The 23904-nt window shown below is 38.6% G+C and overlaps 1 protein-coding gene across 1 annotated transcript in view; it reads left to right on the top strand.

Moving 5' to 3' along the window:
- The window catches only part of LOC133619703 (ephrin type-A receptor 5), a 222676-nt gene that overhangs the window by 99834 nt on the left and 98938 nt on the right, over nucleotides 1–23904 (top strand). The window contains exons 4-5 of the mRNA XM_061980927.2: nucleotides 1401–1556; nucleotides 7676–8014. Of these exons, the coding sequence (XP_061836911.1) occupies nucleotides 1401–1556; nucleotides 7676–8014 (495 nt within the window). The remainder of the gene's footprint in view (nucleotides 1–1400; nucleotides 1557–7675; nucleotides 8015–23904) is intronic.

Raw genomic sequence — 23904 nt, 5'->3', positions numbered from 1 at the left:
AGCCTTCTTCCTCTTGTTAGGCCTCGAAAGACAGCATTCATAATACAACGTTTCTTTTGTGATAACTTACAAACAATTATTCCAACAATAGGATCAAACAGCTGATGTGTAGTAAATACAATACTTACAGTTTTAACACGTTTAGGTCTCAAAAGAAAAGGCTGTAACATTGTAATAATGGCAAAGACTACTTTCTGGCTATGGCAACACTGTAGTTTATAGACTACTATCATCTAACTTCTCCGACATCATGAAGGACAGTACAGAACTTCATTGACACATAAAAGTGTAAGGAAACAAGAGAACTGAACAGCACAGACTTTTTTCTTATAAAATTGGGAACAATTTTATTTTTGTTTCTGTAATATTGCAATATTTTCTCGTAAAATTATTCCTTTTTTTATGCAAAATTGTTCATTTTTTTAAGTAAAATTATTCCTTTTTAATGCAAAATGGTGACATTTGTCATATAAAATTCTGACTTTTATCACAATATTGCCAATTGTTTTTGATGTTCTTGTAAAATAGTGACATTTTTTTGAGTAAAATGATGACTTTTGTCACAATTTTGCCAAGTAAAATTCCAAATATTATAATATTGCCAAAATTGTAAAGTTTTCTTATAAAATTGTGAATTTTGTTGAGTAAGATTGCGATTTTAAGCTTTTCTTGTGAAATTGTGACTGTTATTGATTAAAATTCCAACTTTTATCATAATATTGCACAAATGTTCAGTTTTTCTTGTAAAATTTTGACTTACGTTGAGTAAAATTACGTTGAGTAAAATTACAACTTTTGCTATAATACTGACAAAATTTTATGTTTTTCTTGTGAAATTGTGACCTTTTTCTTGTGAAATTCCAACTCATTTTTCCACAACAAGCTTTTTTATATTTTTCGGAGGTCTCAAGAAGGTAATACATACAAGTGTGTGTGTGTGTGTGTGTGTGTGTGTGTGTGTGGCAGATGAGTGAAGTGATGTCGTCCATCAGCATTGATAGGTCATGCATACAACAAGTGGTTTGCAGTGCGATCAATAAAGTGTTCAAGAAAAGAGAAGAGCGTTGATTTGAATGTTAAAAAGTGTGCTTGAATGTCAACATCTGAAGGCCTGCCGAGTCCTGTGATGAAACACAGAAGGAAAGCCCCGGAAATTGTTCTTAAGATGAAGTATGAGGAGATGAGAGTAATCTCTGCAGGGATCCTGACATAAAAGTAGAAGAAAAATAAGTTTTATTTGTCTTTTATTGCTGCAGTTGGTATTTGTGATAACATCAAAGCTCCCACTGTGACCTGCTTTTTGTGTCAAAGTCACTAACTGTCTTGTCTTTTCTCCCACTTCATTGACCCTCCCCACATCTGCTCCCCCTCACTTCATCCGCCCTCTTCATGTCTTTCAGCTTGCAAGGCGGGCTTTTACCGCTCGCTGCTGGAGTCTTTGGCCTGCAGTAAATGCCCCCCCCACAGTGCGGCCCGCCACTCAGGAGCCACGTCATGCAGCTGCCAGGACGGATTCTACAAGATCCACTCAGATCCTCCCAATATGGCCTGCACACGTAAGACAAAACTGCACATTTCAAGGAAAGCTGAACCCTTCCGATCAGGTCTACAGCATCATGTGGTCCCAGTCCTGGGCGGGTCTCGTGTGAGAAGAAGAGGGGTTGTTAATCATTTTGCTGCACAGTCTACTAAAAATGATGGAAGGTCCCACTTTACATAGCAACTGATGCTGGGGTCAAAGTTGGAAAATCCCACAAAAGACATTTTTAAATATTCAACATTCTACTGCCATCTGGTGGCTAAAGTGGATAATGCACCCGCCCAATTTGTCACATTTCACGTGGCAGGTAAACTGCAACAAATATAAATCCCCTTCCTACTATATATATTGGAACCTCGATTGACAAACATAATTGGTTCCTCAACAGAGTTCATGAGTGGAAAAGTTCGTATATTGAAGTCAATGTCTTCTTAGCAACCTAAACATGAATAATGGATTCCAGCCTTGATAAAAGTCCATATTTTGATAAAGATGTGCACAATATAAAACACTATACAGTACCGGATATCAAACAAACATAAGGAGACGATGGATAAACTTACTATTTAATAACAAGATGAAAACAGCAACTACAAGCTCACCTGTCCTCCTTTACAGCCGCCCTGCTGACACGCACACACACTGTCACTAGCCCTGTGGTGCACTCAAAGTCTGAAATCACAAAACTCCTTAACTTTAACAGCCAGGTCGCTACAATGTTTACATTTAAAAAAATAAAACATTTTACTTGAAAATAATTTGTTTACCTTGAAAATAATTTTTAACCTTGAAAAAAAAATGTTACCTTGAAAATTTTTTTTTACCTTGAAAATCTTTTTTTACCTTGAAAATCATGTTTTAACTTAAAACATATTTTTTTTAATTTTTAAAAAATTTTTAAAGTTTTTTTTTATTTTTTTAATTTTTTTTATTTTTTTTATTTTTAAATTATTTTTAAATTTAAAAAAAAAAAAAAAAAAAATTTTTTTTAATTTGAAAAAAAAAATAATAATAATAAATTTGTTTAATTTTTTTTAAATATTTTTAAAAAAATTTTTCTTTTTTTTAAACTTTTTTTAACTTTTTAAAAAAAAATGTATAACTTTTTTTTTTTTAATTTACCTTAACCCTAACCCTAACCCTAATCTTAACCCTAACCCTAATCCTAACCCTAACCCTAACCCTAATCTTAACCCTAACCCTAACCCTAACCCTAACCTTAACCCTAACCCTAACCCTAACCCTAACCCTAAAAAAAATAAAAACTATTTACAAATAATTTTTTTTTTACAAATAAAAAAAAAATAAATAAATAAAAATAAATTTAAAAACATTTTTTTTAAATTAAAAAATTAGAAAATAATTTTTAACCTTGAAAAAAAAAATTTACCTTGAAAAAAAAAATGTACCTTAAAAATTTTTTTTTACCCTTGAAAATTATTTGTTTACCTTGAAAATCATTTTTAACCTTGAAAAAAAAATTTTACCTTGAAAATTTTTTTTTACCTTAAAAATCATTTGTTTACCTTGAAAGTGATTTTTAACCTTGAAAAAAAAATGTACCTTGAAACATTTTTTTTCCCTTGAAAATCATTTTTTACCTTGAAAAAAAACTGTAACCTTGAAAAAAAAATTTTACCTTGAAAATTTTTTTTTACCTTGAAAATCATTTGTTTACCTTGAAAATCATTTTTAACCTTGAAAAAAAAATTTTACCTTGAAAATGTTTTTTTACCTTGAAAATCATTTACCTTGAAAATCATGTTTTAACTTAAAACATGTTTTTCTTTTCTTTAAATGTTTTAAAGTTTAAAAAAAAATATATATATTTTTGTAAACATTTAAAAAAATTTTTTAAATGTTTAAAAAAAAAATTAATTTTTTTTTAATTTTTTAAAATTTCTTTTACATTTTTTTTAATTTTTTAATTATTTTTTTAATTCAAATTTTTTTTAATTTCAAAAAAAAATATTTAATTTATTAAACTTTTTTTTAACTTTTTAAAAACATTTTTTACCCTAACCCTAAACCTAATCTTAACCCTAACCATAACCCTAATCCTAACCCTAATCTTAACCCTAACCCTAACCCTAACCCTAAACTTAACCCTAACCCTAACCCTAACCCTAACCCTAACCCTAACCCTAAACTTAACCCTAACCCTAACCCTAAAAAAAATTGTAATTGTTAAAATTGTTTAAAAAAATAAAAAAAAATTTAAATTGTTTTAAATTGTTTTAAAAAATAAAAAAAAGTAAAAAAACATTTTTAAAAATTAAAAAAAAAAAAAAAAAAAAAAAAAAAAAATTAAAAAATGTAAAAACATTTTAAAAAAATTTAAAAATCATTTTTTACCTTAAAAATCATTTTTAACCTTGAAAAAAAAAAAAAAAAAAATTTAAATTTCTTTTACATTTATTTTAATTTTTTTTTTTTTTTTTTTAATTTTAATTTTTTTAATTTAAAAAAAAAAAAGTAACTTTTTTTTAACTTTTTAAAAAAAAAATTACCTTTTTTTTACCTTTTTTTAAACTTTTTTTAAACTTTTTTTTTAACTTTTTTTAAAACTTTTTTTTACCTTTTTTTTTTACCTTTTTTTTAAACTTTTTTTTAACTTTAAAAATTTTTTTTTACCCTAACCCTAACCCTAATCTTAACCCTAACCATAACCCTAACCCTAACCCTAATCTTAACCCTAACCCTAACCCTAATCCTAACCCTAATCTTAACCCTAACCCTAACCCTAATCCTAACCCTAATCTTAACCCTAACCCTAACCCTAACCCTAAACTTAACCCTAACCCTAACCCTAACCCTAAACCTAAAAAAAAATGTTAATTGTTAAAATCGTTTAAAAAAATTAAAAAAAAATTAAATTGTTTTAAATTGTTTTAAATTGTTTTAAATTGTTTTAAAAAATTAAAAAAAAAGTAAAAAAAAAAGTAAAAAAAAAAGTATAAAACATTTTTAAAAAATTAAAAAAATTTGAAAATAATTTTTTACCTTAAAAATCATTTTTAACCTTGAAAAAAAAATTTTACCTTGAAAATTTTTTTTTATCTTGAAAATAATTTTTTACCTTGAAACAATATTTTTACCTTGAAATTTTTTTTTTGAAAATCATGCATTGTGGGTCATGGGATTCTAACTGCTATATGCTATATGCTACTGCCGTAGCTATTAAAATGGATCACATCTACATTGGCGGTAACTTATAAAAACTGAGAAGGACTGAACTAAGATGGCAGCGAAAAGGAAATCATATACTGCAGATTACAAGCTGGACGTAGTGAAATATGCAGCAGAAAACGGCAATCGAGCAGCAGAAAGAAAGGGAGCGACACTGAGGAGGAAGATTGCATGGGATTTAGCGATTAGGAGTGACAGATTTTTTGGTAAACGTATAGCATGTTCTATATGTTATAGTTATTTGAATGACTCTTACCATAATATGTTACGTTAACATACCAGTTGTTTATTTATGCCTCATATAACGTACACTTATTCAGCCTGTTGTTCACTATTCTTCATTTATTTTAAATTGCCTTTCAAATGTCTATTGTTGCTGTTGGCTTTTATCAAATACATTTCCCCAGAAAATGCGACTTATACTCCAGTGTGACTTATATATGTTTTTTTTTCCTTCTTTATTATGCATTTTCGGCTGGTGCGACTTATACTCCGGAGCGACTTATACTCCGAAAAATACGGTAAAGAGGATTGATTCACTTTACTGGTAACAACTGAATTACAAACAATTTCAAGGATGCTGTTTGACTCTTAAACATGCAAACAATTGAAATACACATTATAAATACCAGAGTGAAACTACCATAATTAATTTTTAACTATTAAGGGTGTCTTGATGCGATATCAATGTTGGTCCGTTATCAGCAAAACGCGACTTATACTCCGGAGCGACTTATACTCCGAAAAATATGGTGTATTCTCCACTACATTAGTAGTGTTTGAGAGCAGAACTAAACATAAAGAAAGGACAAGAGACCACATTAGTTTGTGTTATGTTGTGGTTGCTATGTCTAAATAGAACTAGAAGACCTGCTTGTGCAAATAAACTAACTCATGTTAAGTCCTCGTAATAAATATTGTGATTGTTGGTGCAATCCACCCTATTTTTGTTTCATGACAGAAACTAAAAACTTAGTTGTTGTTGTGCAGGAAAGACAAGTGCTTTATTCAACACAGATGACCACATTATAGCATCTTTAGTGATATTTGTTCGAATCAAGAACATATCCTTAATAGTAATAATGAAGTAGATGAATAATCTCAACAGCAAAAACTGAATGTTGACATCGCTAGCAAACAATGCTGAACAACATCTACAGCTAAATAATGACACAAAATAAACTTCACACATAAAAACAAGTGCAGACATGAATTGTAGATGAGACTAATATTTGTAGCAGGAAATCAACTGCAAACAAACTTTACTTTTTCTCACTAGCATAACAATCACAACAGCACTTAGTCAAATATGTTACTTAGCGATGCACTAATAAGTCCAACTTTGTCTTCCACTGATTAATGTTTCATTTGTGGACCTCTCACATGTAAAGACATGATGTGTTTCCAGTCTTTTCTTCTCTAAAGATTGTGAGTGTCAAATAAAAATTCACTCCATCCCAACCATCCATCTTCTTCCGCTTATCCGAGGTCGAGTCTCGGGGGCAGCAGCCTAAGCAGGGAAGCCCAGACTTCCCTCTCACAATATTTTTTTCATGATTGCTTTTATATTTGCCTCTAAACCTTTCAAATCTGCACTGATGCAAGTGAACAAACTGTCGCCTGGTGAGTTTTAGACCATCGCCTGAAACCCGGAAGTGCCACTCGGTCACGTGACTGCAACCTGTTACAATAATTATGTATAAGTTATCACACAACTCTTATGCTTAAAGGCCATTGCTACAGTTATTATCTATTGTGCTCAAGTTGTACTTTTCTATCCGTGCAAAGGCACACAACTTGTTATCTTCCACTGCAAGTTGACTCGCAGCAGCAGTTTCTGTCTTCCAGCCCGCTAAAACAGCCAAAAACGGACTTCAAGTACCTCAACGAAGATAAGACGACAACACGCAGACAAAGCAGAGCCAGGGCGAAATCTCGAGCTCAAGCGCATTTGCATTCTGAATAATCACGTATTGTGATACTGGGCCTGCTTGCGTAATATGTGTCCCCTCCCCCTAGAAGCAGCCTCAGTGCGTGGGACTGCCCCTCAGAGCGTAACTGAGTGTGCAGCCCCAAACGTTTCTCCTCATGAGCAAAACTGAACTCTGTCTCTGCCTGATTCCTTGCTTCTTGACTTGTTTAATAGATAGTTGGGTGTTTGAACCTGACAAACCCACCTACGGAACAATCACTGTGTTCTAAAATGGCACAGGCTGTAGTTTCAGTGCAATAAAAACATTTTAAAATTGTTTTAAATTGTTTAAAAAAAAAAATAAAAAAAAATAAAATAAAATAAAATAAAAAAAAAATTAAAAAAAATTAAAAAAATAAAAAAAAATTAAAAATGTTTTAATTTTTTTTAAATTTAAAAAAAAAAAAATAAAAAAATTAAAAAAAATTAAAACAATTTTAATTTTTTTTAAAAAAAATTTAAAAAATTTAAACAATTTTAAACAATTTTAAAAAAAATTAAACATTTAAAAATTTTTTTAAAACAATTTAAAAACATTTAAAAACATTTAAAAACATTTAAAAACATTTAAAAACATTTAAAAAAGTAAAAACAATTTTTAAAAATTAAAATAAAATAAAATAAATAAAAAAATTTAAAAACATTTTTAAAAAATTAAAAAAATTTGAAAATCATTTTTTACGTTGAAAATCATTTTTAACCTTGAAAAAATTTTTTTAACTTGAACATTTTTTTTTACCTTGAAAATCATTTTTTACCTTGAAAAAAAAATTTGGAATATCTTAGCAATGTGATTGTTTCTTGTATTAATGTTAGTATTTCAGCTAGCTAGCCAGCCATTAGCTTGCTTGCTCCTCTAATAAATGAGCGCTATCATCAAAGTGTTATCATTACAGTTTAACGATGATTTGCATATAAAAACAGTAATCCCAACCATGGTCATCATTAATGCTGTTTATCATTAACTCACTCAGGACCTCCGTCCGCTCCTCGGAACGCCATCTCCAACGTCAACGAGACCAGCGTCTTCCTGGAGTGGTCCGTTCCCACGGAGACGGGCGGTCGGAAGGACGTCCGCTACAACGTCCTGTGCAGACGAGTCTTGCCGGGCGACAGGGGCCTGGAAGAGTGCGGCCCCAACGTCCGCTTCCTCCCGCGCCACGTGGGCCTGTCCAACACCTCCGTGATGGTGGGCGACCTGCAGTCACACACCAACTACAGCTTCCTGCTGGAGGCCCTCAATGGCGTGTCGGAGCTGGCCCCGGACCGCAGCAAGCAGTACGTGTCACTCAACGTCACCACCAACCAGGCTGGTGAGTAGTTCTCTTTAGAGTCTTCTTTTAACGTTTGGCAGCTTTTCACACTCCTGGCAGGAATATGTAAGAAAACATCACAAGATGACTAAAGAAATATGTTGCTGTGTTTACCTTCCATCATGTTGCAGACTCTTTGTGAGGACTTTTGAAGGCACAATCACTGAAATGTCTTTTATTAGCCTTTGTAGCATCTGTCAATAATAACATCTTTATATTTTTAGCACTGTTGTGTATTTACAGGACACTCAACACAAATCAATATACAGTTGTTGTCAAAAGTGTACATACACTTGTAAAGAACATCATGTCATGGCTGTCTTGACTTTACAATCATTTCTATTTGTTTGTGATGTAGTGATTGGAGCACATACTTGTTGCTCACAAAAAACATTCTGCTTCTTTTATGAATTTATTATGGCTCTACTGAAAATGTGAGGGTCAAACATTACATACAGCAATGTTAATATTTGCTTACATGTCCCTTGGCAAGTTTACCTGCAATAAGGCGCTTTTGGTAGCCATCCACAAGCTTCTGCTTGACCACTTGACCACTAAATTGCTGCACTTCAGCTAAATGTGTTGCTTTTCTGACATGGACTTGTTTCATCTGACATCACATGGACAAAGATACGACCTTCTGGAGGAAAGTTCTGTGGTCAGATGAAACAAAAAATGGAGCTGTTTGGCCACAATACCCAGCCATATGTTTGGAGGAGAAAAGGTGAGGCCTTTAATCCCAGGAACACCATTCCTACCGTCAAGCATGGTGGTGGTAGTATTATGCTCTGGGCCTGTTTTGCTGCCAATGGAACTGCTGCTTTAAATGGGACAATGAAAAAGGAGGATTAGCTCCAAATTGTTCAGGACAAGCTAAAATCATCAGCCCGGAGGTTGGGTCTTGGGCGCAGTTGGGTGTTCCAACAGGACAATGACCCCAAACACACCTCAAAAGTGGTAAAGGAATGGCTGAATCAGGCTAGAATGAAGGTCTTGACAAAATTGGTGCAGTTCAGCTAAATGTGTTGGTTTTCTGACATGGACTTGTTTCTTCAGCATTGTCCACGCGTTTTAAGTCAGGACTTTGGGAAGGCCATTCTAAAACCTTCATTCTAGCCTGATTTAACCATTCCTTTACCACTTTTGAGGTGTGTTTGGGGGTCATTGTCCTGTTGGAACACCCAACTGCGCCCAAGACCCAACCTCCAGGCTGATGATTTTAGCTTGTCCTGAAGAATTTGGAGCTAATCCTCCTTTTTCATTGTCCCATTTACTCTCTGTAAAGCACCAGTTCTATTGGCAGCAAAACAGGCCCAGAGCATAATATTAACAACACTCAGCCTTCCCAGTAAGGTCTATTCAGGTGTACTGGAGAGGAGGCTACGCCGGATAGTCGAACCTCGGATTCAGGAGGAACAGTGTGGTTTTCGTCCTGGTCGTGGAACTGTGGACCAGCTCTATACTCTCGGCAGGGTCCTTGAGGGTGCATGGGAGTTTGCCCAACCAGTCTACATGTGCTTTGTGGACTTGGAGAAGGCATTCGACCGTGTACCCCGGGAAGTCCTGTGGGGAGTGCTCAGAGAGTATGGGGTAACGGACTGTCTTATTGTGGCAGTTCGCTCCCTGTATGATCAGTGTCAGAGCTTGGTCCGCATTGCCGGCAGTAAGTCGGACACGTTTCCAGTGAGGGTTGGACTCCCCCAAGGCTGCCCTTTGTCACCCATTCTGTTCATAACCTTTATGGACAGAATTTCTAGGCGCAGTCAGAGCGTTGAGGGGATCTGGTTTGGTGGCTGCAGGATTAGGTCACTGCTATTTGCAGATGATGTGGTCCTGATGGCTTCCTCCGGCCAAGATCTTCAGCTCTCACTGGATCGGTTCGCAGCCGAGTGTGAAGCGACTGGGATGAGAATCAGCACCTCCAAGTCCGAGTCCATGGTTCTCGCCCGGAAAAGCGAGATCAGCACCTCCAATCAGCACCTCCAAGTCCGAGTCCATGGTTCTCTCCCGGAAAAGGGTGGAGTGCCATCTCCGGGTTGGGGAGGAGATCTTGCCCCAAGTGGAGGAGTTCAAGTACCTCGGAGTCTTGTTCACGAGTGGGGGAAGAGTGGATCGTGAGATCGACAGGCGGATCGGTGCGGCGTCTTCAGTAATGCGGACGCTGTATCGATCCGTTGTGGTGAAGAAGGAGCTGAGCCAGAAGGCAAAGCTCTCAATTTACCGGTCGATCTACGTTCCCATCCTCACCTATGGTCATGAGCTTTGGGTCATGACCAAAAGGACAAGATCACGGTAAGCAGCTTACCTGCCCGCCACCCCCGTGGCCGGGGGCTCATAACAGGGGTCACTCCGCGCGCTCCGCCCGCGCAGCTTACCTGCCCGCCACCCCTGTTGCCGGGGGCGCGTAACAGGGGTCACTCCGCGCGCAGTGCGCTCACGAAAGGGGTGGGTCTCACCCTGGTTGATATAGACAGCAGCTAGGACGGTGGCCATGGAAGTTGGAACCCGCTAAGGAGTGTGTAACAACCCACCTGCCGAATCAACTAGCCCTGAAAATGGATGGCGCTGGAGCGTCGGGCCCATATACCCGGCCGTCGCCGGCAGTGAGACGCGCTTGGAGGTGCGCTCAGCGCGGCTCCCATATGATTGCGCACTGGTGTGCGTCTGGGTCGTGACAGCGTGGCACGCGAATGTCTGTGCTGCGTTGGATCAGTCTCCTTTCTTTAACAGGCAAAAGCTTTATAACCTCACTAATGCCTTGCATCGTCTATATTAGATATATAACAACGGGCGGGTGCGGGCGGATGGCGGGCGGATGCAGTTCTGATCAAATGTTAGATCGGGTGGATTGCGGATGGTTGACGACTTTCTGATGCGGTTGCGGATGAAATAATTGCCTATCCGCGCATCTCTAGTATGTACACTTTTGACCACCACTGTACGTTGTAATATTTAGGACTTATAACTGACAGTGTTATTGTTTGCAAGTAGCATTGACGAAGCCAGCAATGTCATAATGAACAATAAAACGATGACACTAACATTGGACAATCAACCTCCCTCTAGTTGTAAAATATGAGCAGCTTTGTTGTCGTCATGTCAAAAAGAAGTTAGAATTCCTACAGCAATTGCTCGGGGGAGCCCAGTTTTGTGTTAACAAGCCATTTATGCTTGCATATTTCATTTTTATTTGCTTGTAACGAAATGGGAGCATAAGAAATGAGCATAAAAGCTTCATCTCTGGGCAAGAATTGAGAAAGAGTTGTGAAGGAGCTTCGATGAAGTCCCTGTTTCCTGACAGATGGTGGACATTCCATGGAGGAACAGGAGGAAGTGGTAATAGTGGGGAATGGGTGTGGACGACATACGTGGATGGTCAATCGGACAGATGGTTGTCTGACAGGGGAAGAGGTCTGACGGGCCTTTAGTCCTGCTGTCACTGTGACTGTCAGCAGACTGAGTGGATTACAGCCGCCTGCGCCTCGGACTTGTAGCGGGATTACAGTTACCCAGTCAGTGGACCAATTGGCGATTAGGGATTACGTTAGATTACACATGACAGCCAAAGTCTCTGCTCCTTGGCAATGGCTGCCACCACACTGGTTACATGCGGACACAAACTGTCGGTGCGTAGAAAACTGCACAGAGTGCAATACTGCTTGTTGCTGTGTTAGTGTTGACCACAGATCTGGAGTTTATGAGTGGTGGTGTGGCCCAAGATCATTTCTTTATCTCATTTGCATAATAAGACTTGTGTTTGCGTTTGAATTGGTAAAACAAAGCTTTTTGGTTGGTTTCATAAGAAATCTGCATCATTTTCTCATAATTTAGCGACTTAGGGTAGGTTTTATTTTGTGCAGCGGTGAAAAGCACGGGTGTCTCGATCCGATACTGAAACTCAATTCTCTGATACGAGCACTGCGATGCAAGCAAACCATCATAGACTCAGATCCAGCATTCAGAGCCCGTATGATCACCATACTATTGTTGTCTTTGAGTTACTATATTTCTTCATCAAGCCTTTTCTAACATGGCACATTACTAAATAGGAAATTAAAGTACGAATGCTCAATGCTGATATCTTATCAGCTTGATCCTGTTATTGGCAAATATTCAAGGCTGCACCCTAATATTGTACCAGAAGTGAAAAAGTTGTATCAGAGTTGAAATAACAGGCCATTCAGACATTTTTGTACCGTAAATGTCGAGCTACACAGCACATTAAACATGAAATATTTACACAGGCGCTTCTTTTCATTTACAAATGTATTAAAAGACAGTTTTACAGACTGCATGTCTGTAAAACTACATACGCCTCTGCAGTCATTGAGCACGGTCTTCGTCCCTCTCTGAAACCGCTGTAGTCCTCTTCGGCTGCCCGTCAGTCCAACCTTACAGGGCTCATTAGTGGTGGTGGATTTCCGTTTCATTCGATGGCCGGATCGTTCATCTTCGGCTTTGTATTTGGTCGTGTGTTCTCTATGATGTGGGTCAGTCCACAACACGCTAAATGGCTGAATAAATGATTGTGTGAGTGCGTTTGATTGAATGTGAACAATTCTATCGTCCCACCGTGACTCGATGTGACGCGGCTAAATTTATCGTGGCGTGTGAAGCTTGTGAATCCATAAATTAGTATTATAGGGGAAAAAAGCGACTTGTAGACCGGAAATGACAGTAATGTGAGCTAACGTAAGCGATGGCGCCAAATCTAAAGACCAACTTATATATAACGTTAAATTATTTCTACAATCAAATTATTCTGGGTAAGAACTGTTGAGACTGTTCAGACTGTTCTGACCCACTCTGTACAGTTATGAACTTTATCCATCTTTTCCATATACTTTTTTGCTCTCAACCCGATGCTGTTCTGTGTAGCGTTCAAGTTTGGCATAAAGCCCAAAACAGATCCCAGAGTGGTGATTGGAAGTGGATTGTTTGGTGTGCACCAATGTTGCCAGCAGATGATTGCCTTCACACTTAAAAGGTTTGCTTGAGTCAAATCCTGGTGGGATTGTTCTGCTAATGTAGTTAAGTTTGGTCAAGTGTAAACCCAGCCTCAGTTTGGGTCCTTGGCAGGAAGCAAAACGGAGGCTTACCGTATTTTCCGCACCATAAGGCGCCCTGGGTTAAAAGCCGCGCCTTCAATGAACGGCATATTTCAAAACTCTGTCCACCTATAAGCCGCCCGGTGTTGTAAGCCGCATCTAACTGCGCTAAAGGAATGTCAAAAAAACAGTCAGATAGGTCAGTCAAACTTTAATAATATATTAAAAACCAGCGTTCTAACAACTCTGTTCACTCCCAAAATGTACGCAAATGTGCAATCACAAACATAGGTATATCAACATGGACAGAGCTGCGTGAAAAAAGCCACCCGGCCTCTTCGCGTAAACTTAAACTTACCTTAACCACTCGCTCATCTTTTCTTCATCCATCCCTTCGAGTTAGCTTTTATGATGACGCCGGCTGGAAAGGTCTCTTTTGGCAAGGTCTTCCTTTTGAATATCACCATGGGTGGAAGTTTCTGGCCATTAGCATGGCAAGCTAGAACCACAGTGAAGGATGACTTCTCATTCACCGTACGTGTTCCCGTTGTATCCACAGTGCGGTTCACAGGAATATCAGTTGCTGTGAAATAGTAATCCGTGTGCGGATGGAGAGATTGCGTCTTTTCATGAACCGAATCCCTGTCGTTTAGTAGGAGCCATTTTGTGGTCTTTACAGATGTAAACACACAAAGGAAATGAAACGTACGCTTTTTCTTCTTCTACGCGGGCGGGTGGTTGCTTACAGTAGAAGAAGAAGCGCTTCCTGTTCTATGGGGGCGGGTGCTTACCTTGGCGGTTGCTTGCGTAGAAGAAGAAGCGCTTCCTGTTCTAATGGGAAAAAAGATGGCGGCTGTTTACCGAAGTTGCGAGACCGAAACTTTATGAAAATGAATCTTAATATTTATCCATATATAAAGCGCACCGGGTTAAAAGCCGCACTGTCAGCTTTTGAGTAAATTTGTGGTTTTTAGGTGCGGCTAATAGTGCGGAAAATACGGTAGTTCAATGGTCCTAGAGTTTGGAGAAATTGCAGGTGTCCAAGAGCATGTATAGAATCAGCCTTCCCTTTGCCATTGTGTGTCGGATTTAAGAATGAACTGATTAATGGTCATTGCAATTAGCCAATAGACTTGGAGGTAGTGGACAATAACAGAAGAACATAATACAAATTGTCTAACTATTGACTTATGCAGATTAAAATCAAAGCTTTATTTCTTAGAATTTACTGACAGAGTTCTGTTCAATGGTTTGATTGATTGATTGAAACTTTTATTAGTAGATTACACAGTTCAGTATATATTCCGTACAATTGACCACTAAATGGTAACACCCCAATAAGTTTTTCAACTTGTTTAAGTCGGGGTCCACGTTAATCAATTCATAGTAGAAATATATACTAATATCATAAGACTGTCATCACACAAGTTAATCATCAGAGTACAAACATTGAATTATTTACAATCCGGGGGGTGGGATGAGGAGGGTTTGGTTGATATCATCACTTCAGTCATCAACAATTGCATCATCAGAGAAATGGACATTGAAACAGTGTAGGACTGACTTGGTAGGATATGTACAGCAAGTAGTGAACATAGTGAGCTCAGAAAGCATAAGAACAAGTATATACATTTGATTATTGTCATTTGGTTATTTACAATCCGGGGAGGTGGGATGTGGTGGGGGGAGGGTGTTAGTCAAGGGTTGAAGTTGCCTGGAGGTGTTCTTTTAGTGCGGTTTTGAAGGAGGATAGAGATGCCCTTTCTTTTACACCTGTTGGGAGTGCATTCCATATTGATGTGGCATAGAAGGAGAATGAGTTTAGACCTTTGTTAGATGGGAATCTGGGTTTAACGTGGTTTAGGCTAACAAGGTTACCGTATTTTCCGCACTATTAGCCGCACCTAAAAACCACAAATTTACTCAAAAGCTGACAGTGCGGCTTATAACCCGGTGCGCTTTATATATGGATTAATATTAAGATTCATTTTCATAAAGTTTCGGTCTCGCAACTACGGTAAACAGCCGCCATCTTTTTTCCCCGTAGAAGAGGAAGTGCTTCTTCTTCTACGCAAGCAACCGCCAAGGTAAGCACCCGCCCCCATAGAACAGGAAGCGCTTCTTCTTCTACTGTAAGCAACCACCCGCCCGCGTAGAAGAAGAAGAAGAGCGCGGATATTACGTTTCATTTCCTTTGTGTGTTTACATCTGTAAAGACCACAAAATGGCTCCTACTAAGCGACAGGTTTCCAAGACGCAATCTCTCCATCCGCACACGGACTACTATTTCACAGCAACTGCCTAAAGACTTTCAAGAAAAGCTGGCTACTTTCCGTGCATATTGTAAAAACAAGATAGCTGAAAAAAAGATCCGGCCAGAGAACATTATCAACATGGACGAGGTTCCACTGACTTTTGATATTCCTGTGAACCGCACTGTGGATACAACGGGAGCACGTACGGTGAATATTCGCACCACAGGGAATGAGAAGTCATCCTTCACTGTGGTTCTAGCTTGCCATGCTAATGGCCAGAAACTTCCACCCATGGTGATATTCAAAAGGAAGACCTTGCCAAAAGAGACCTTTCCAGCCGGCGTCATCATAAAAGCTAACTCGAAAGGATGGATGGATGAAGAAAAGATGAGCGAGTGGTTAAGGTAAGTTTACGCGAAGAGGCCGGGTGGCTTTTTTCACGCAGCTCCGTCCATGTTGATATACGACTCCATGCGCGCCCACATCACGCTGGTTTTTAATATATTATTAAAGTTTGACTGACCTATCTGACTGTTTTTTTGACATTCCTTTAGCGCAGTTAGATGCGGCTTATAACACGGGGCGGCTTATAGGTGGACAAAGTTTTGAAATATGCCGTTCATTGAAGGCGCGGCTTATAACCCAGGGCGCCTTATGGTGCGGAAAATACGGGTATAGAAAAGCTGCAGCACTGCTGTCACCTGTACCAGATGTTGCCTTCATTCCACATGAGCTTTCTTCACTTTGATGAACCTTTTCTCAGGCAGCCAAGCTGCAGCCTTTTTAGTCCTCCTCAACAATCCCCAGACTCCCGCGTCTCCTCTGCGTCTCGTGGCAGATGTAATTAAGCCATGATGATGACTGTGATCAGCCCTGCCAGCATCTGGGCTGCACCTACGTGGGTTTTAGCCTGCAAGGGGGAGGCAGACTCGAGGCCAACATGAGGCCAACAGGGGGTCTGACAGGCCGAGGCCGAGCAGATGTGAAGTGTGGGAAGTGTCAGACTTGATAAGGGGTCAGTGAAATAGGTGCTTTCACTGTGTCTTTGTGAAACTCTTGTGGAATAATGTGTCGCTACTCTTAAGAGATATAGCTGCTGGAAGTGAAGGGCAGGTGGGACTAAGTACCAAGAGTACTGAGGATACAGAACAGTAGAACAGTCAAAGGTGATGGAGGCGAAAGAGGAAAGAGATTTGTAACCCAGCTAGAAAAAAGCAGGTTAAGATTAAAATTCAATAGGGAATACCCTGTTATTAAGTCATATATGTTGTTATCAATAAGTACTGTTGCGTTCTGGACCAGTTGTTCCTCCCAGGGAATTCAAGTCACAATTCGCTCCCAAGCTCTTTACGGCACTTAAAGCTGAGTTGAAAAACCACCAGAGACAGAATAGGTATTTTGTTGTATATTTTCAAAGCTTTGCAAATATACCTTTTGAGACCAGTCTAACCATAGAACATTCTATTGCGGCGCCCAAAATGGTCTGTCTTCCCACCGCCAAAAACCCCTCTTTCCTTCCCCCTCCCTAGCCATAATGCATTCCAAAGAACTCAAGGTTAACACACACAGTTTACTTGCAGACAAAGCAGCAAGAGAAGAAATGGAAAACACGAGCTGTTTTCAAATATGACTATGAAATAAAAGAAGTACAACTTAAATTCGGATATATGTAAATATCTTCCTCCGACAGTACATATATGTTGTTGTTAATAAGTACATGAAGAGACAGGAGGGGCCGTGGTGAAAGGGGAAAGTGGAGATCGCCGTCTTCAGCAGAAAACAAGTTGAAAAACAGCAGTCACACACCTCAATAAAAAAAATGGTCCATGGAGCAAGTTGAGATGATTCATTCATTTTTTCTTTCATACACATTTTAGATTTAGATTTAGAATTATTGGTTCCCGTTGGGGAAATTCATTTCCACTGCCGTACATTTAAACAATAGACATTACACATCACAAAACAAAAATAACAAAAAGACATCATACATGACCAAGACATTTACAGGCTTGTCAGACAGGTCGGCCGGGCCTGCTGTTAAGGGCGGCTATAGCTGCAGGGATCAGGCTTTTCCTGAGGCGGGCCCTCCGGAATTTGATGGTTCTGTACCTTGTATTTGATTCTGTCCTCCACTTTCTTAACATGAATCCTTGGATTGTTTTTATGTTGTGAGTCAGGTAGCAACATGCTATATATGTTATATGTATATGTTTTATCTTTTATTGTGTGAGTCAGGTCAGCATGCATGCTATGTATGTTATATATATGTTAAGTACATCAGAGCATTACTATGAACTAGCAGAGATAGACAAGTGAAATTGCAAGAAGAAGAGATGAGATCTCTTTTTCCCACGCTCTCATTCCACTTTTGCTCATCTTTCTCGCTGCCGAGTTCAAGTGTAATAAAACACCGTTAGATAGTTCAAGGTCTGTATTGATTTTCTTTTGTGAGAGTCGAGGTGCTTCACCACGTCTGTTTTGTCAACGTTGCTTCGGAAACTTTGTCATGTTTGCAACTTCTAGAACGATCCTGAGCTCATTACCAGCATGAATTAAAAAAGTGTGATGCTTCTTATCTTGTGTTGCTAAAACAAAAGTGTTACGTTTTCACTTACTTCTTCCACACTTGCATCAAAGCGCTCACTTGTCCGCTCTTCTTGCACCCTTCTCTTCCTTCTCGCTACACCTCACCACGCGGACATTTCTCTTATTAAGTGTCGAAGACACAACAAACTCCCTTCTTGTCTCTCATGGACACACACCTGTTGTTGTTGACTTTGGACTAGCGACTGCACAAACATCAAGGCCGCGGAACAGAGACACACTACGGGCTTACACACACACTTGCAACCACAAAAATATACGCCACACATACACCCCCCCCCAACCCAACGCCCTCGACGCAAATCCGATAGGGGTGATGAATGGATGGTCAGCGCCTGAGAGCTGCAGCCAACCATCATGACCTCGCACTCCCTTCCCTCTGTTGCTAGATATCTGGAGATGTATGTTGTAATATGTATATGTGCTTTGCTATGGAGGTTTTTTCCCATTCCAGACTGGGCCCCCTTAGGAGCCCAGTCTAGATTGTATTTTTTTACTCATCCTTCCCCAGCGCCTAGAAATTCTGTCCATAAAAGTTATGAACAGAATGGGTGACAAAGGGCAGCCTTGGCGGAGTCCAACCCTCACTGGAAACGTGTCCGACTTACTACCGGAAATGCGGACCAAGCTCTGGCACTGATCATACAGAGAGCGGACCGCCACAATCAGACAGTCCGATACCCCATACTCTCTGAGCACTCCCCACAGGACTTCCCGAGGGACACGGTCCAATGCCTTCTCCAAGTCCAGAAAGCACATGTAGACTGGTTGGGCAAACTCCCATGCACCCTCAAGGACCCTGCCCAGAGTATAGAGCTGGTCCACAGTTCCACGACCAGGACGAAAACCACACTGTTCTTCCTGAATCCAAGGTTTGACTATCCGGCGTAGCCTCCTCTCCAGTACACCTGAATAGACCTTACCGGGAAGGCTGAGGAGTGTGATCTTACGATATATATATATATATATATATATATATATATATATATATATATATATATATATATATATATATATATATATATATATTTAGCATATTATTTTCAATAATTGTACTATTTAATCAAAAAGAAAGACCAACTCTAAAAGTGACTGTTTGACTTTTAATTAGGGACGTGCAATCACTAAAAGTTATTAGAAACCTTAATTCATCAGTTGCTTATTTACTTTTTAATTGGATGTGAGCACCTCTCACTGAATGTTCTGAGCTCCCTTTTTTAAATGCAAACATTGTCAAAAACACAACACCAAGCCTTCTTTAGACAGCAAGCTCGTTATGATGGTTGCAGCCTTGTCGTGCTCGCCATGTTTCTTTCTCAGGACCAAATTCTCACCCATCTATTGAATTGATTTAATTATTCCCATCCCCATTTACAAGTTACATTATATTAAATATGAAATCCTGCTAAATTCCTATGACAAATGTCTCAACATTTAGACGTCTGTGTCATGTCTGTATTATCATGTTTTGTTTTAAGTCATGTTTTGTTTAGTTTCTGTCTTTTCACTCCCTTGTCTGGTCACCATAGCAACCATTAGTTTTCACCTGTCACGTCACGCACCTGTTTCACGTTTTGAGTCACGCACCTGCTTTCACTAATCATGTCCATAGTATTTAAGTTCATTCATTTTCTGTTGTTCGGCCTGACGACATCACAACACATTTATGCTCTGTTCATGCCTCTAACTCCTTTTCATGTCCATCGTTCACGTTGCTCCTTTTTTGTCCATGCCAAGTAAGTTTTCTTTATTCAAGCCATAGTTTGCAAGTTTTGTTTAATTGTTCATAGTTTATTCTCCGCCACTGTGCGCGCTTTTTGTTTGATCCTTTTTTTTGTATTTATAGTTAATAAATAAATCATGTACCTTGGTTCCCGTCTCGCCCGTGCCAACTTTCCGCTGCATCCCGGAAAAGCAAACAACCAAGATCAAGTCCTGACAGTCTGCTCTGTTATTACACAATCAATCTACACTTATTTGTGTAGTTGTAAAGCCTCTGTTGGCACCACAGTTGGAGTGTGCAAGTACACAATAGACTTTTATTCATCATTAAAATTATACTGTCAACTGCATCCATGTTTACAGTATGAGTTAAGTTAAAGTTAAACTTCAACAAACAGTAAAGATGTTTACACTATAGAACATACTTTTGATGCATTGTTACCAGTTAAGGAAAGAGAAACCCACTCTCTCATCCCAGCAGCCTTTACAGTATTTAAAGAAGACCTTGTGTGTGTGTGTGTGTGTGTGTGTGAGAGTGTGTGTGTGTGTGTGGGTGTGTGTGTGTGTGTGTCTGTGTGTGTGTTTGGTTTCTGGTTTCAGGCTTTTAAGATGTGGCAGATAAGACTTTAGTGCAAGCATCTCCTCAGGATACAGTTACTGTGTTTGTAGCAATGATTTATTCCCTGCTGAGACCTTTGAAACCTACACGTCGTTGGGTGTCACACACACACACACACACACACACACACACACACACACACACACACACACACGGTAAAGATGTTGCCAGAGGGAGCATTTTGCTTGGTTAAAAGCTTCTGGATGTGTGGGAGAGTCTCCAAGTGTCCCCTGAGAGCGGGGCCAACAGTTTGTGTTACAGCAGTGATGGACGCCAACTGACTCAAGCTAGCTAGTTTACTTGACTTGAGAGCTTTTGGAATACATGACTTTAAAATCTTGGTTAGAAATGGAAAATTCTGCAGACAAACAACCTGAGACTAAAAAGTTACTTAGGGTTGCAAAAGTATGAAGTTCTACTGTAAATGAGAATAAGTACCTTTGCAGATTAGCCCATACTTGCCAACCCTCCCGAATTTTCCGGGAGACTCCCGAAATTCAGCGGCTCTCCCGAAAACCTCCCGGGACAAATTTTCTCCCGAAAATCTCCCGAAATTCAGGCAGAGCTGGAGGCCACGCCCCCTCCAGCTCCATGCGGACCTGAGTGACGTGTTGACAGCCTGTTCTCACGTCCGCTTTCCCACAATATAAACAACTAATGATGGAGGGCGAGTTCTTGGTTTCTTATGTGGGTTTATTGTTAGGCAGTTTCATTAACGTCCTCCCAGCGCGGTAACAACACACAACAACAGCATTTCGTCTACGTAAAGCAGTTCGTCTGCCGTAAACAGCAATGTTGTGACACTTTTAAACAGGACAATACTGCCATCTACTGTACATGCATATGTGACCCACCCATAATGTGTCACATTTTTGTGTTGATTTATTTATTTTATTTTGTGGTTTGAATTCGTTTTTGGAGCTGTCATTACACATTTATCAGTATTCACATTGGTCAGTAGGGGGCTGTAGGGCGTTTCTTCCCAATTGAATGCTATCACCTGCAGACCGGAAGTGTCTTGTCATTCTGATGAGCGCGATCAGTATGTGAACAATTGAAACATCCTGTGTGCTTTTTCCTCCTGTATAACAGGTTAGTTTTGGTGAATCAACTCACTGAATAATATCCATGTGATCTTTATAAGTTTAAGTACACTTTCTGATGGTGGAGCCTAACTCTAAAGTGTTTGTGAGTTGTAGTTTGTATTTGTGAATGAATCCAGTGCACAGCTGCAGTAATCAATACAAAAAGGCGACGTGAGTGCGCAATGTTTATATAGGAACTTCTGATCCTAATTCAGACTCCCAAATTAGAGCTCCTGTTTTCTTATTGATTTTATAATGTATATTTGTATAATGTGTGTGTTCTGAAATAGTGACAGAGAATAGAACAAGGACGGACAATTCAACCCTTAACTCAACAATGAGTAGAGGAGTGTTGTGTGTATATGTGTAAATAAATGAACACTGATATTCAAGTATTTCTTTTATTTATTTATATATATATATATATATATATATATATATATATGTAATAAAATATATATATATATATATATATATATATATATATATATAGCTAGAATTCAGTGAAAGTCAAGTATTTCTTATATATATATATCTTAACCACGCCCCCCACCCCACCCCGACTACGCCCCCCACCCCCACCTCCTGAAATCGGAGGTCTCAAGGTTGGCAAGTATGGATTAGCCTGTAACCTGAAACTTTACCAAAATAATGGTGTAAAACAATGTTATGTAAATTCAGTTAATTAACAATTAATGAATGTATTACTGAGTTACTCCAAAGTATCTGTTAACTTTTAATATTTGCAAAATTCCTTATCAAAACTTTCCAACGAACGTTTCAAGATATTTCCACAGTGTGAGCATGCAAGGTTTTCTCTATCATGAGTTGTTGTTACATCCAGAGTCCTTGTCTTGGTGATTAGGGCTTAGTGAGCAGACTGACTGATTGATACTTATTATCGGATTTGCGTTACACTTTGTTTGCGCTGTTTCCCACTAAGCGAAAAGTAGCTATCCAACTGCAACACAAATACTTTGTTTTACTAAAATAATTAATTTAATTAGAAGTTAATGTTTTGTTTTTATGTTGACCCTAAACTCAAAACTGCTATGATCTTATGCACCATGTTAGTCATCTTCCACTTATTTATTATTACACATTTAGCAATACTTGTATTCATAATGTTGTGGTATGTTTTATTTTTAAATGTAAGCTGTTTGAACTAAAATCTAAGCAGTTACAGATTTATTGTGTTTTTATTCCCTTTCTGTGACCTTCAACTTGAGAAATACCAATCCATGATTACACTTCTTATTTATTATGTATATTTTTTAATAGTTTCAGTTTTTGCCATTTAAATCACAGAATCAAACAATGGGATGCCCCATTACCGGATGGTACTGTTCACATTTCAACTGATACCTGGGGAATCGATAACAGTACCAATTTTACCAATGTTCCATGTGTTAATAAATGCTTATTGTTTAATAATAAAATCACATTTTTAGGTGTAACAATAAAAATAAAGCTGATTTTAATAACTGTACTGCCTAGTTGTTTTATCTTGTTTTCTTTGTGCATTTCTAAGTCTGATTAGCAAATATTATATAGTAGACTTTGCATGCAGGTGCACTTCCAAGACATTAGATGGCAGTAGTGTATTGACTACAGCATGTTACCAAGCTACTGTAGGAATTAGTTTTATGTTGAGCCATGCAACGTGTGTGTACTGTAAGTAATGTATTTATTACACACCAGCTGTTTGATTGCAACATGCTTCTTAGTTGTAGTTTTCATGACCAAATTTGGAGATGTTGAAGTTGCCATGTAAAATCGCTAATGCTGATTGTTAGCACGTCTATGGGAAAGCCAATGTAAATTAGTTTCAAGCTAACATACGTTGGAAAAGTGGAGCCTTAATTCATGTTGGAGTGTTTTCTATCAGGCGTACTTGCTTTGTGTCATGTCTGTGTAATCATGTTTTGTTTTAAGTCATGTTTTGTTTAGTTATAGGACTCTTTAGTTTCTGTCTTTTCACTCCCTTGTCTTGTTTCCATGATTACCCCATTAGTTTCACCTGTTCCACGTTTGGACTCATTGTGCACTCTTGTTTGTCACCACAGCAACCATTAGTTTTTTCACCTGTCACGTCACGCACCTGTTTCACGTTTTGAGTCACGCACCTGTTTTCGTTAATCATGTCTGTGTTATTTAAGCTTTTCATTTTCTGTTGTTCGTCCTGACGACATCCCCACATTTATGCTCTGTCCATTCCTTCCATGTCCATTCTTCATGCAACTATTTTTGTCCAAGCCAAGTAAGTTTTTGTTCCATGTTTATAGTCTTTTTGGTTTCATAGTTTGTTCTCCGCCATTGTGCGTGCTTTTCGTTTGTACTTTTTTGCTATAGTCTTTTGGTTTCATAGTTTATTCTCCGCCACTGTGCGCGCCTTTTGTTTACTTCCTTGTTTACTTCCTTGTTTTTGTAGTTATAGTGTTATAGTGCTCGCCCGAGCCAACTTTCCGTTGCATCCCGGAAAAGCTAACACCCAGGACCAAGTCATGACACTTTGTTGTCATGGAAAATTGCAACATGACCTTGAGGCAGTTTGGCT

Source organism: Nerophis lumbriciformis, linkage group LG20 (genome assembly GCF_033978685.3).
Source record: "Nerophis lumbriciformis linkage group LG20, RoL_Nlum_v2.1, whole genome shotgun sequence".
NCBI lineage: Eukaryota > Metazoa > Chordata > Actinopteri > Syngnathiformes > Syngnathidae > Nerophis > Nerophis lumbriciformis.
The sequence above is the reverse complement of the archived record's forward strand: the minus strand, read 5'-3'. Positions and strand labels throughout refer to the sequence as shown.